This window comes from Lottia gigantea (genome assembly GCF_000327385.1).
Source record: "Lottia gigantea unplaced genomic scaffold LOTGIsca_7, whole genome shotgun sequence".
In the NCBI taxonomy this organism is placed as follows: Eukaryota; Metazoa; Mollusca; class Gastropoda; family Lottiidae; genus Lottia; species Lottia gigantea.
The window spans coordinates 2,031,316-2,042,461 of record NW_008710370.1 but is presented as its reverse complement, the minus strand read 5'-3'; the positions used below and the strand labels follow the sequence as shown (position 1 = coordinate 2,042,461).

At 32.4% G+C, this 11,146-nt stretch overlaps 1 protein-coding gene across 1 annotated transcript; it reads left to right on the top strand.

Annotated features, from left to right (window-relative positions):
- Nucleotides 1-519: 519 nt before the first annotated feature.
- On the top strand, nt 520-8,208 carry LOTGIDRAFT_154999 (hypothetical protein; the record flags this gene model as incomplete). Its single annotated transcript, XM_009065509.1, has 3 exons — nt 520-614; nt 7,739-7,877; nt 8,032-8,208. 3 exons carry the CDS (start codon nt 520-522, stop codon nt 8,206-8,208), a joined length of 411 nt encoding a protein of 136 aa, XP_009063757.1.
- Between the last annotated feature and the right edge of the window lie 2,938 nt (nt 8,209-11,146).

The following is an 11,146-nucleotide window of genomic DNA, read 5'->3' as shown; positions in this document are numbered from 1 at the left end:
TTTAGTTTATCCCTAAGGACTTATTTCAATTTTAAGGAAATTAGAAAATCAAGATGGCGGCCAAAGTATCACTTCCGGTCTGGATTTTATATTCTTCGTTTTTTTGTATTAGCATTTACTTACGATCAGCATAAATTTCGTTGACTTATTTCAATTACACCGGAAGTTATTCGACCGGAAGTGGATTGTACTTTCAATTGATTCCCCGTTTAAAACCAGAAGTAAAGTTAAATATTTGACAACTGCATATTATTTACCTTAGTGATGCCCCTTTGCATATTAAATTTCAGATCAATTGATGCAAAAGCAAAAAAGTTGCAAAAAAATTGAAAAATTTGATCGAAAAAAGTGACCGACGAATTTTCGACTTTCGTAATTTTTCCAGTGCTATCAGGTCAGAAATTTCAGGTAGATTGTAAAAATGAAAACCCGAAGAAAATCGATGCAAAAATACGCCTTCTAGAGCCGATTTTCGACTTTTTGCACATGTTCAACTGTGGCACTTCCGCTTTTGCAAAAATGTTCCAATATATATTTAAGGAACACGTTGCCACTACAGAAGGTCTAGAGAAGTTGAATGGTTGCTGCAACTACTGCAGTCTAAGCTCAGGAAGGTGTGTAAATTTCGAAAAAAAAAAAAAAAAAATAGAATGGACATTTCGATAACAAACAAAAGTGATACTTTGGCCGCCATCTTGATTTTCTAATTTTCTTAAAATCGAAAAAAGAATTGACATTTCGATAACAAACAGGGACTTTGCTACTAATAAAAGTTATTTAAAGAGTCTTTGTTTAAAGCAGAGTGATGAACTCCGTTTTGATCTGAAGTTTGTATATTTACATAAAATAAAATAAAAAATTTTGCATAAAATTTACCTTTCTTAACCTTGAGCGTATTAATTCCATTTCGCATACATAGATAGTGGACCACAGCCATATATGATTCTAGATAACATGACCTCAGAAGATTTATGACATCAAAATCTTAGATACAACATAACAAGTATGTAATGATGACTTCAGGATTTGCCAAAAAGTCTAAACAGGAAGGGAAAAAGAGTGGGGGGGGGGAATACACTAATATTTAGCAATTTTGAAACCTCCTGGGTTGAGTTCATTCAATCCATACGGCCATACAGAGTCAAGTCTATGAATCCACAAAGTTTCTGCACTGTCTAATATGCTTTTGCTTTCATTTGGAATTTTCTGAAGAAGTGTGCATTTATAATCATGACCAGGTTGGTTAAAATGGGGGGCAATATGAGGAGCTTTATGAACCTTTTTCAATTTAATGTTGCTCTTATGTTTGTTATGTCTAATATTGAAGGGGGTTATTGTCTGGCCAACATACTGAAATTTACATAATTCACAAGTAAGGCAATATATAACCAAATTACTCTGACAATTTAAAGAATCTTTGATATAAAATGATTTTGAGTGTCTATTGGTGATTGTGTTCATCTTTTCACAAGTTTTGTACTTGGGTTTATTACAAGGTACACATCCCACACTTTTAGAAATATTCACATTTTCTACACACTGTTTTAATTTGTTTTCCCTTAATAAATTTCCCAAGGTCCCAAGGTGATTTAGTAGACTGAGCCCAAATGTCATCAATAAATCTGCAGGATATGTCTGGTTTTTCAGATAAAGAATTCCAAAATTTATTCATCCAATAGGTCAATATTGGCATATGTAACTGCAAAGGGTGTCCCCATAGATGTCTCAGATATATGTCTGAAGAAGTTCCCATTGAATTCAAATTCATTGTTGTGCAGAACAAAGTCTGCAACTTGTAGAATACTATTAGTTTCTTCTAGACCGATGTTGTTCGTTTTCTCCAGAGCATCTTTCAAAGCATCCAGACCTTCAGATATGATGTTGGGATAATGGCTAATAACATCAAGAGTAAGTAGGTGACTATCTTCTGGTATAGAACTGTTGTTGAGAGATTGGATTTTTTGTAGAAAATGAGTGTTGTCTCTGAGAGCTTCATGACAGTAATCCTGAGCTACCTCTTTTAATTTCCATTCAATCCATTGAGATGCCTTATATGTAGGAGCTGTTATCTGACTACATATGGGTCTGCCAGGTGGAATTTCTGATGTAGTTTTAACTTTGTGTATTTTACCAAGAATGTAAAAGTGGGCTGGTGCCTTAAGTGGTCTATGGAGGATAGCTTCCTTCTCTTTATCAGCAATTTTCAATGCATAAATTAAATTTTTCTGTTGATCATGGATTTCATTAGAATTATCTTTCCCTACCTTCTGATACACTGAATCATCCTGAAGATGTTTCTCATTTTCTTTAATGTAGTCTTGTCGGTCCCAAATAACTATACCACCTCCTTTGTCAGCTTTACCTATCACAATTTCTGTATCATTCCTTAATGCTGACAATGCTAATCTTTCTTCCATTGTTAGATTATCGTGGATTCTTTTTTCTGTGTGACTTTCCACAGTTTGAGATTGGCTGAGGCAAAAAAGTTCCAATGCATCCTCTCTGCCAGTTGGTGGTGACCAGTCACTCTTAATGTAGAGAGAAGGTGGAAGCATTTGTTTCCAAGGTTTCTCATGAAAGAATTCCAATCTCAGTCTTCTTTGGAATTCTCTAAGGTCATTTAGCTCCCTCACTTGATCATATTTAGGAGGAACCGGACAAAACGATAACCCTTTGCTTTAATAAAGTTCTTGAACTCACATTGAAGAGGAATGATTTTGTGGACAACTCAACCAATTTAGCATTTCTGGCACATTTCTTCTTTCTATCAAATCGTCTGGATGTTTTTTTTTTCACAGTGTCAGGGGGGTGAGACTTTTTGATGGGATCACCAATACCACTAGTAGTACAGCGATTCATTTGTTGTATACTGAATTTGGTGTAATAAATAATAAAACTTGACATCAAATACCATCCTTTAATACCCAACGTTTCTTCAAAAAGGTTTTGAATTCATCAAATTTACATAATTCACAAGTAAGGCAATATATAACAAAATGGAAATGTGGACGTATATTGCCGTCGCCCCTGTCCGTCGGTCCGTCAACATTTCTTGTGGACACAATAGAGACTACAGTTTTCAACTGATTTTAATGAAATTTGGTGTGATCATTTATATTGATGAGATCTTTGTCAAGTTTGAATTTGATGATCTTTCGATGAACGGTTTTTGAGGTATTGCCCTTGACTTAAGAAAAATGCATCAAAATTTGTTTGTGAACACAATAGAGACTACAGTTTTCAACTGATTTTAATGAAATTTGGTGCGATCATTTATATTGATGAGATCTTGGTCAAGTTCGAATTTGACGATCTTTTGATGAACGGTTTTTGAGTTATTGCCCTTGACTGTTCAAAATTTGTTTGTGAACACAATAGACTTCAGTTTTCAACTGATTTTAATGAAATTTGGTGTGATCATTGATATTGATGAGATCATGGGCAAGTTCAAATTTCAAGATTTTTCGATGAACGATTTTTGAGTTATTGCCCCTGACTTAACAAAAAAGTGTAAAAATTTGTTTGTGAACACAAAAGAGACTACAGTTTTCAATTGTTTTTGATGAAATTTGGTGTGATCATCTATTATGATGAGATCTTGTTCAAATTAGATGAATTTGAACCGTTTTTGAGTTACTGCCCTTGACTTAGTTTACATATGCCAAAATTGGTAAGCAAAATAGAAAGTACAATTTTCAGTAAGCTTAAGTTTGTGTGATCATTTACAACCATGAAATCTTAAACAAATTCAAGTTCGATGATTTTTCAATAAACAGTTTTTTTAGTCATTGTAAGTCAATACCCTTCTGTCATTGAATGAAAATCCAAACATATTTTGACCTGCATTTATTTCATTATTCATAACCTGCCAGCGAATGAATTTACAGTGGTGTAACCTGTTTTCGTGGATATAAGGATTCAACACCGAATTTCGTCAAAATTAAAAAAAAACGAAAATTTTTCTTTTATGTCATAGATGTTTCTTCAGATATTCTACAAAATAATTAGAATTGGTTTATTTCGATTTTCTTTATGAATCCTTCACTTTGACCCATATTTCATGAGCAACCAACTTGGCAACGGCGGCAGAATGCATCACCTATTTTCGTGTACAATGTTTAATCTATAAATAAGTCTAGAAAAACACGTTGTATGGATACCGGGTGTTATTATTAACTTCTCTTAGTATTTACCTTTAATATCAATTCATTATAACTAGTGACAATTCCTTCAAAGAACCACGATTTTAAAAAAAATAGTGACTGACAAAATAAGATACGTAGCGTGATTTATTGCTAAAAGTCACTGAAACAACATAAGAATACGGTCCACTTTGTGTTCCATAGAAATTTTCTGCTGACACAGAATCCGCTAGTTGATCACGTGACTTCATTTGTTGGACTATATTCTAGCAGACGACACTTGGAGTTCCGATTACCGATTGGGATTATAAGGAAATTCGGCAGATAAAAAATGGTGACGTTTGGAAATAAGTGAAATCCGCCATTTTGTATTTGTCGAAGTATACATTAATACATTGTACCTTGCTTGAAACTACTGGATTCATTCTACTAGCTGATATTGTACAGAAAACCCATGTTTATCAAAACAAACTAACGTGGAGGTCGCGCAAGGTCGCTCATGTATATTATTAATCGTTTCTGGACATAGATCTCTTAAAGTGACGAACAATGTTTGTCTTACAGGGAGTAGCGCCCCTGCCTTGCCGAGCTACATGGTAGGCTAATCAACTGGAAAAAAAAAAAAAATCTAATGAATCAACTGAAAAAAAAAAGAAAAATCTAATGAAAAAAAAAAAAAGAAAAATCTAATGAAAAAAAAAAGAAGAAAAATCTAATGAAAAAAAAAAGAAGAAAAATCTAATGAATCGACTGAAAATAAAAAAGAAAAATCTAATGCATCAGCTGAAAATGAAAAATCTGAATGTGAGAATGTAAAAAAGAATATAACAAAAGCTGATAAAAAAGAAGAAACACAGAAATGTACTGCAACTGAAGATGCCAATGGAATACAAACAAAAATGAATATAAATCTTGATAATTATTTTCAATATGAAGATAAACAGATTAAAGCAATGAAAATTAATTAGCTAAATAAATATTTAAATGAAAAAGATAGAAGTAATTACTTCAAGTCATATAAACAAAGGCAGAGGTCAAATTTAGAATTCCGAGATATAGAAAAGGTAATGAAATGCAAATCAAAGAAAGAAAAAAGAGTAAATCCTGAATATCGCAAAATAAGAAATGAAGTAAATGCAAAAAAAATTAAGCGCATGGATCCTGATTTTAAAGACAATGAGAAACAAAATGAAACTCCTTTAAAAAGGGAAAAAAGAGTGAATCCTGAATATCGTAAAATAAAAAATGAATTAAAATCAAAAAAAGAAAAGAGGAATAATTCTGAGTCTAAATTAAGGGAAAAAAAAAGAGATGCTACTAAATCAGTGGAAACTGAAGAACTTTTGTCTTACAGATGAAGGTAATGGTTATTTTTGTGGAACTTGTGAAAAATATATTAAGAAAGATAAAATACCACCATGCTCTATAATAAATGGAATGGAATTTCCTGCAAAACCTAAAAATTTAGAATTATATCTGGCATTTATTGTCACCAAGGATACCATTTATGAAAATTTATGCTGCTCCTCGTGGCAAACAATTAAAAATTAGAGGTAATGTTGTCAATGTACCAGCAAATGTAATTTATACAGTAAAAATGTTGCCTCGGGCAACAGATGACACAATGACTATTGCTGCTCAATTAAAAAGGCAGCTTAAATATAATCATGCAGTAATGACTGAAAATATAAGACCCTATAAAATTAAAGAAGCTGCAGAAAAATGGAAAACTTTATGAAAATGAAGGTATTGTATTTAATGAAAGTTGGCAAAATGAAAATGAATTTAGTGAAACCACTGGATTGCTTTCCTCTGAAAAAGAAGACAGTGAAAATGAAGAAGCAATAATTGAAAAAGATAATAAAAAATCTAATGCTGATTGGAGTGAAGATGAAAATGAAAATGTTGGGAGCACAAAAGGTACCATTTTTACAGCTCCTGACTTTATGGTGAAGGAAATTTTCCCATGAGTATATTTATTGATAAAAATTCTGAGGAATTGGCATTTCCAAATATATTTTATGGAAATGCAGGAAATGTAATACTGAACGAAAAACTAACGTTTATTATAGTGAGCTATGTAAATCTGAAATAAGAAGGAATGACAGGAGAGTTGCTAATATTCCTGAGAATATATTTTTCAAATTAAAGAAACTACAAATGAAAATTATGATTGGCAATGCTCAAATTGCTGTAAGAAAAAAAAACACACAAGGCAAGAAATTGACAGCAGGGGATTTAAGACACCCTACTGTAATTAATAAATTGATTAATTTTGATGTAGGATATATGATCCTAAAAACTCTAAGAGGGTCACCTCCCTATTTTAAAAAAGCTAAAAGTGATGTTTTTGCTATGATACGACGGTTGGGTCCAGCAACGTTTTTTTGTAGCTTTTCAGCTGCAGAAACTCATTGGAAACATTTATTAAAAATTCTTAGAAAAAAGTTCTAGATAGTAAAGATTATACTGATGAAGAAATAGAAAATTTTAATTGGGAAACAAAATGTAGACTGGTGTCATCTGATCCCGTAATCTGTACCAGACATTTTGACCACCAGGTAAATCTATTATTTAAAGAAATACTTAAAAAAGAAAACTCACCTATTGGAACGGTAGTTGATTATTTCTATAGAGTGGAATTCCAACATAGAGGATCTCCACATATCCATACATTATTATGGGTTGAAAATGCTCCAATTTATGGGCAAAGTAAAGATGAAGAAGTTTGTAACTTCATTGATAAAGTAATGACATGTAATAAAGAAGCTGATGATGAAAACTTAAAAAGATTAATTTCTTACCAAACTCAAACATTCCCATACATGCAAGAAAAAAACTCAAAAGATTTGTAGGTTTGGCTTTCCCCAGCCTCCAATGATGAAAACAACTATTTCGAGACCATTTGAAGAAAACACTAAAGAAAGTGAAATTAAGAAACAGAAAGAAAATTATAAGAAATTAAAATAAATCATGGATGATATGATTGAAGGTGAAGATATATCATTTAATGATTTCTTGGAAAGAGTTAATCTAAATCATGATGATTACATCTTAGCAATTAAGTCTTCAGTTACAAGACCAACTGTATTTTTGAAAAGAAATCCAAATGAATTACGTATAAATTCTTATAATGTTTTTTTAATGAAAGGTTGGCAAGCAAATCACGACATCCAATTTGTACTTGATGTTTATGCATGTGCTATGTATATTGCATCTTACATTGCAAAATCACAAAGAGGAATTAGTGATGTATTAAGAAAAGCTTGTCAAGAAGTATGAAATGGCAATTATGGCATCAAAGAACAGGTAAAGATAATTGGAAATAAGTTTTTAAATAATGTTAAAATAAGTGCACAGGAAGCAGTGTACATAATATTGCAATTACCCATGAGGAAATCGTCAAGAGAAGTTGTATTCATAAATACTTCCCCACCAGAGGAAAGAGTGCAACTTCTAAAATCTAAAGTTGAATAAGAAAAACTTGAAAATGATGATGATGATATTCAATCTAGTAATTTACACGAAAGATATAAAAATAGAAGTTTGAAATGAGAAAAAGTATGCTTAGCAGAATATGTTGCTTATTATGATAGGACAAATAAATTCATTAAACGTTCATCTAATACAGATGAAATTGGAATGTTGAAAGAAAATCAGGATGATCATAATTCTGATGACGAAATTGAGGAAACAAATGAAAAAATAAGAAGCACTCTTCGAGTGATCAGATACGTAAGTTTTAATGTTGATAAAGATCCAGAAAAACATTAAAGAGAATTATTAATGTTGTATTCTCCATGGAGAAATGAAGAACTAGATCTCATCAGTAATTCTGAAACTTTTGCTGAAAGATATGATGTTAAAGGAAAATATTCTAATACTTCAGCAACAATATGAAAATAATAGAGTTGAAGTTGAAGCTGCAATGAATGCAGAAATTGAATCTGAAAGTACCTGGGACGAACAAGCACCAGGTACACAACAAGTAAATAAAGATGATGAACATGAAGAAAATATTCAAATTGAAAATTTGAAAAAGAAAAGAGAACCATTAAAAATATGATAAAGGCTCTGACCTTGGAATACCTAAAACTGATAAAGATAATGAATTAACTCTATATGAAATGCCTGAAACTGAATATCTTCAGTTGATGAGCTCTTTAAATGAAAAGCAAGTCATATTTGTTTATGATACCATAAATATAACTAGAGCCACCTGTGGCTCAGAGTGGGACTTTGCAAATGTAGCAAATTGCAAAAGACCCTGAAAAAATCAACTTTCGCCGACAATTAGGTCAAGCGCAAGAACAGTCTAAAGTTGAGAAATTTTCATTTTTTAAAAGATTCTAATACCGGAAGTAGACGTCAGCCCTCACAAATGAAAGTATCAGCAGATAGCCAAGGTCAATGACCTTTGATCTTGTTAAGGAGAAAGTCTAAAAAGGGCAAGATCAAGAGATATACGTCATCAAAATTTCAAATTGCACACGGCTAGAAAAACCGGAAGTTGACATAGGACAGCAAATATAAAAGCATAAATAGATAGCCAATGACGTTTGATCCTACAAAGGTCAAGATCAACAAAGGTCAAGGTCAAAAATTGAAAATTTCCTTTTTTAAACTATGAAGCTGAAACAACTGAACTTCTAAGACAAAGTGGCTCAAAACATGAGGTAAATGTATGCTAAGTTCCATTTTGAACAAATGTATTCTTAGCGAGTTATTCCTCTGGCCAAAAATGTCAATAATGAGTAATTTAACCTGGATGTGCCACGCCCACTTCATTTCTTTGACATAAGTAAATTGATATTCAAAATAGTATGTTGCGTTCCAAATTTAAAGCTTCTACATCATACAGGTCAAAAGATATATGTCAACAAAAGTCATCAAAGGTCAAAATTGAAAATTGAAAATATGGAAATTCTAAAACCCGTTCCATTTTTAGAACTATAAAGCTGAAGCAACTGAGCTGTCAACACAAACTGGCCTAAAAGATGAGGTAATTGTGTGCAAAGTCCCTTTTTCAACAAATGTATCCTATCCGAGTTATGCCCCTGCCCTTAAATGTAAACAATTAGTAATTCAACGAGGATGTGCCACGCCCACCTCAACTTTTTTGTCATAGGTGAATTTCTATTCAAAATGTCTAGTTGTGTTCCAAATTTCAAACTTCTACATCAAATAGGTCATAAGATATACATACACCAAGCTCAAAGAGACACATATATTGTAAAACAACCACTCAAATTTGAAAAATCACGAATTTTACTTTAAAAATACAATTGTTATATATCATTGGAAAGAGAATGCGAAGCACAGTAGGAAACCGAAAAAATTAACCCTCTAGGTTAATTAGGTCACGTGCTAGAGCAGTCCAAAGTTGAGAATTTGGTTGATTTGGACAGCTATAAAACCGGAAGTACATGTTGGAGGTGAAATGTCAAGTATCAACTGATAGCCAAGGTCAATATCCTTAGACATTTTAAAGGTCAGGGTCATCAAAGGTCAAGGTCAAAAATTTAAAATTTTGAATTTCCGAAACCTGTGCATTTTGTAGAACTATGAAGCTGAAACAACTGACCTTATAAGACAAAGTGGCTCAAAACATGAAGTAATTGTATGCAAAGTTCCATTTTGAACAAATGTATTCTTTGCGAGTTATGCCTCTGGTCAAAAATATAAATAAAAAGTAATTTAATCCGCATGTACCACGCACATTTCATTTATTTGACATAAGTTAATTGATATTTAAGATGTTATGTCATGTACCAAATTTCAAGCTTCTACATCATACAGGTCAAAAGATATAGGTCAACAAAAGTCAAAAAAGGTCAAAATCGAAAAATGAAAATATCCAAATTTTAAAACCCGTTCCTTTTTTGGAACTATAAAACAGAGCTGTTAACACAAACTGGTCAAAAGGATGAGGGAATTGTGTGCAAAGTCCCTTTTTGAACAAACGTATCCTATGCGAGTTATGCCCCTGCCCCGAAATGTAAACAATTACTAATTCAACCCGGATGTGCCACGCCCACATTTTTTTGTCATAGGTGAATTCCTATTCAAAATGTCTAGTTGTGTTCCAAATTTCAAGGTTCTATATCAAATAGGTCATAAGATATACATACACCAAGCTCAAAGAGACACAGATATTGTAAAACAACAACTCAAATTTAAAAAAATCCTGAATTTCAATTTTACTTCAAAAATACGATTGTTATATATCTATGTAAAGTGCATGAGAAGCACATTAAGAAACCGAAAAAATTAACCCTCTAGGTTAATTAGTTCATGTGCTACGGCATTCCAAATTTGCGAATTGGTTTTTTTTCGGACAGCTATAAAACCGGAAGTACTTGTCGGAGGTCAAATGTCAAAATATCAAATGATAGCCAAGGTCAATGACCTTTGACTGTATAAAGGTCAAGGTCATCAAAGGTCAAGGTCACGTGATGTGGTCGTTTAAAGCTTGAAAAAATTTCACCAGGAAGTTGCAAAAAAGCAAAAGCGAAATTCAAAATTCGGCTCCCAACGATTTTTGCGCAATCGATTGCAGAATACATTCACATCAAAATTAAGCATATCAACATTTACCCTGAGGCCCCATTTTGAGTTTTACAAAAGTGTGTTTTTTCAATATGGCGGCCGAAGTATCACTTCCGGTCTACATTTTATTTTAAAATCGGCCATAGAATTTTATTTGCTAATGACCGGCTAAGTTTTGTTGACCTACATAAATTACACCGAAAGTTATTCAACCGGAAGTAGATTTGAAGTTCAGTCACTTCCCTCTTTAAAAGCGGAAATGACGTACAAAATTTGACTGTATCATATTATTAACATTAGTGAAGTCTCTTTGCATTTAAAATTTCAGATCAATCGATGCAAAAACAAAAAAGTTGCAAAAAAATTGAAAAATTTGATCGAAAAAAGTGAGCGACGAATTATCGAATTTCGTAATTTTTCAAAAGCTATCAGGTCAGAACTAGTGTCCAAAAGAA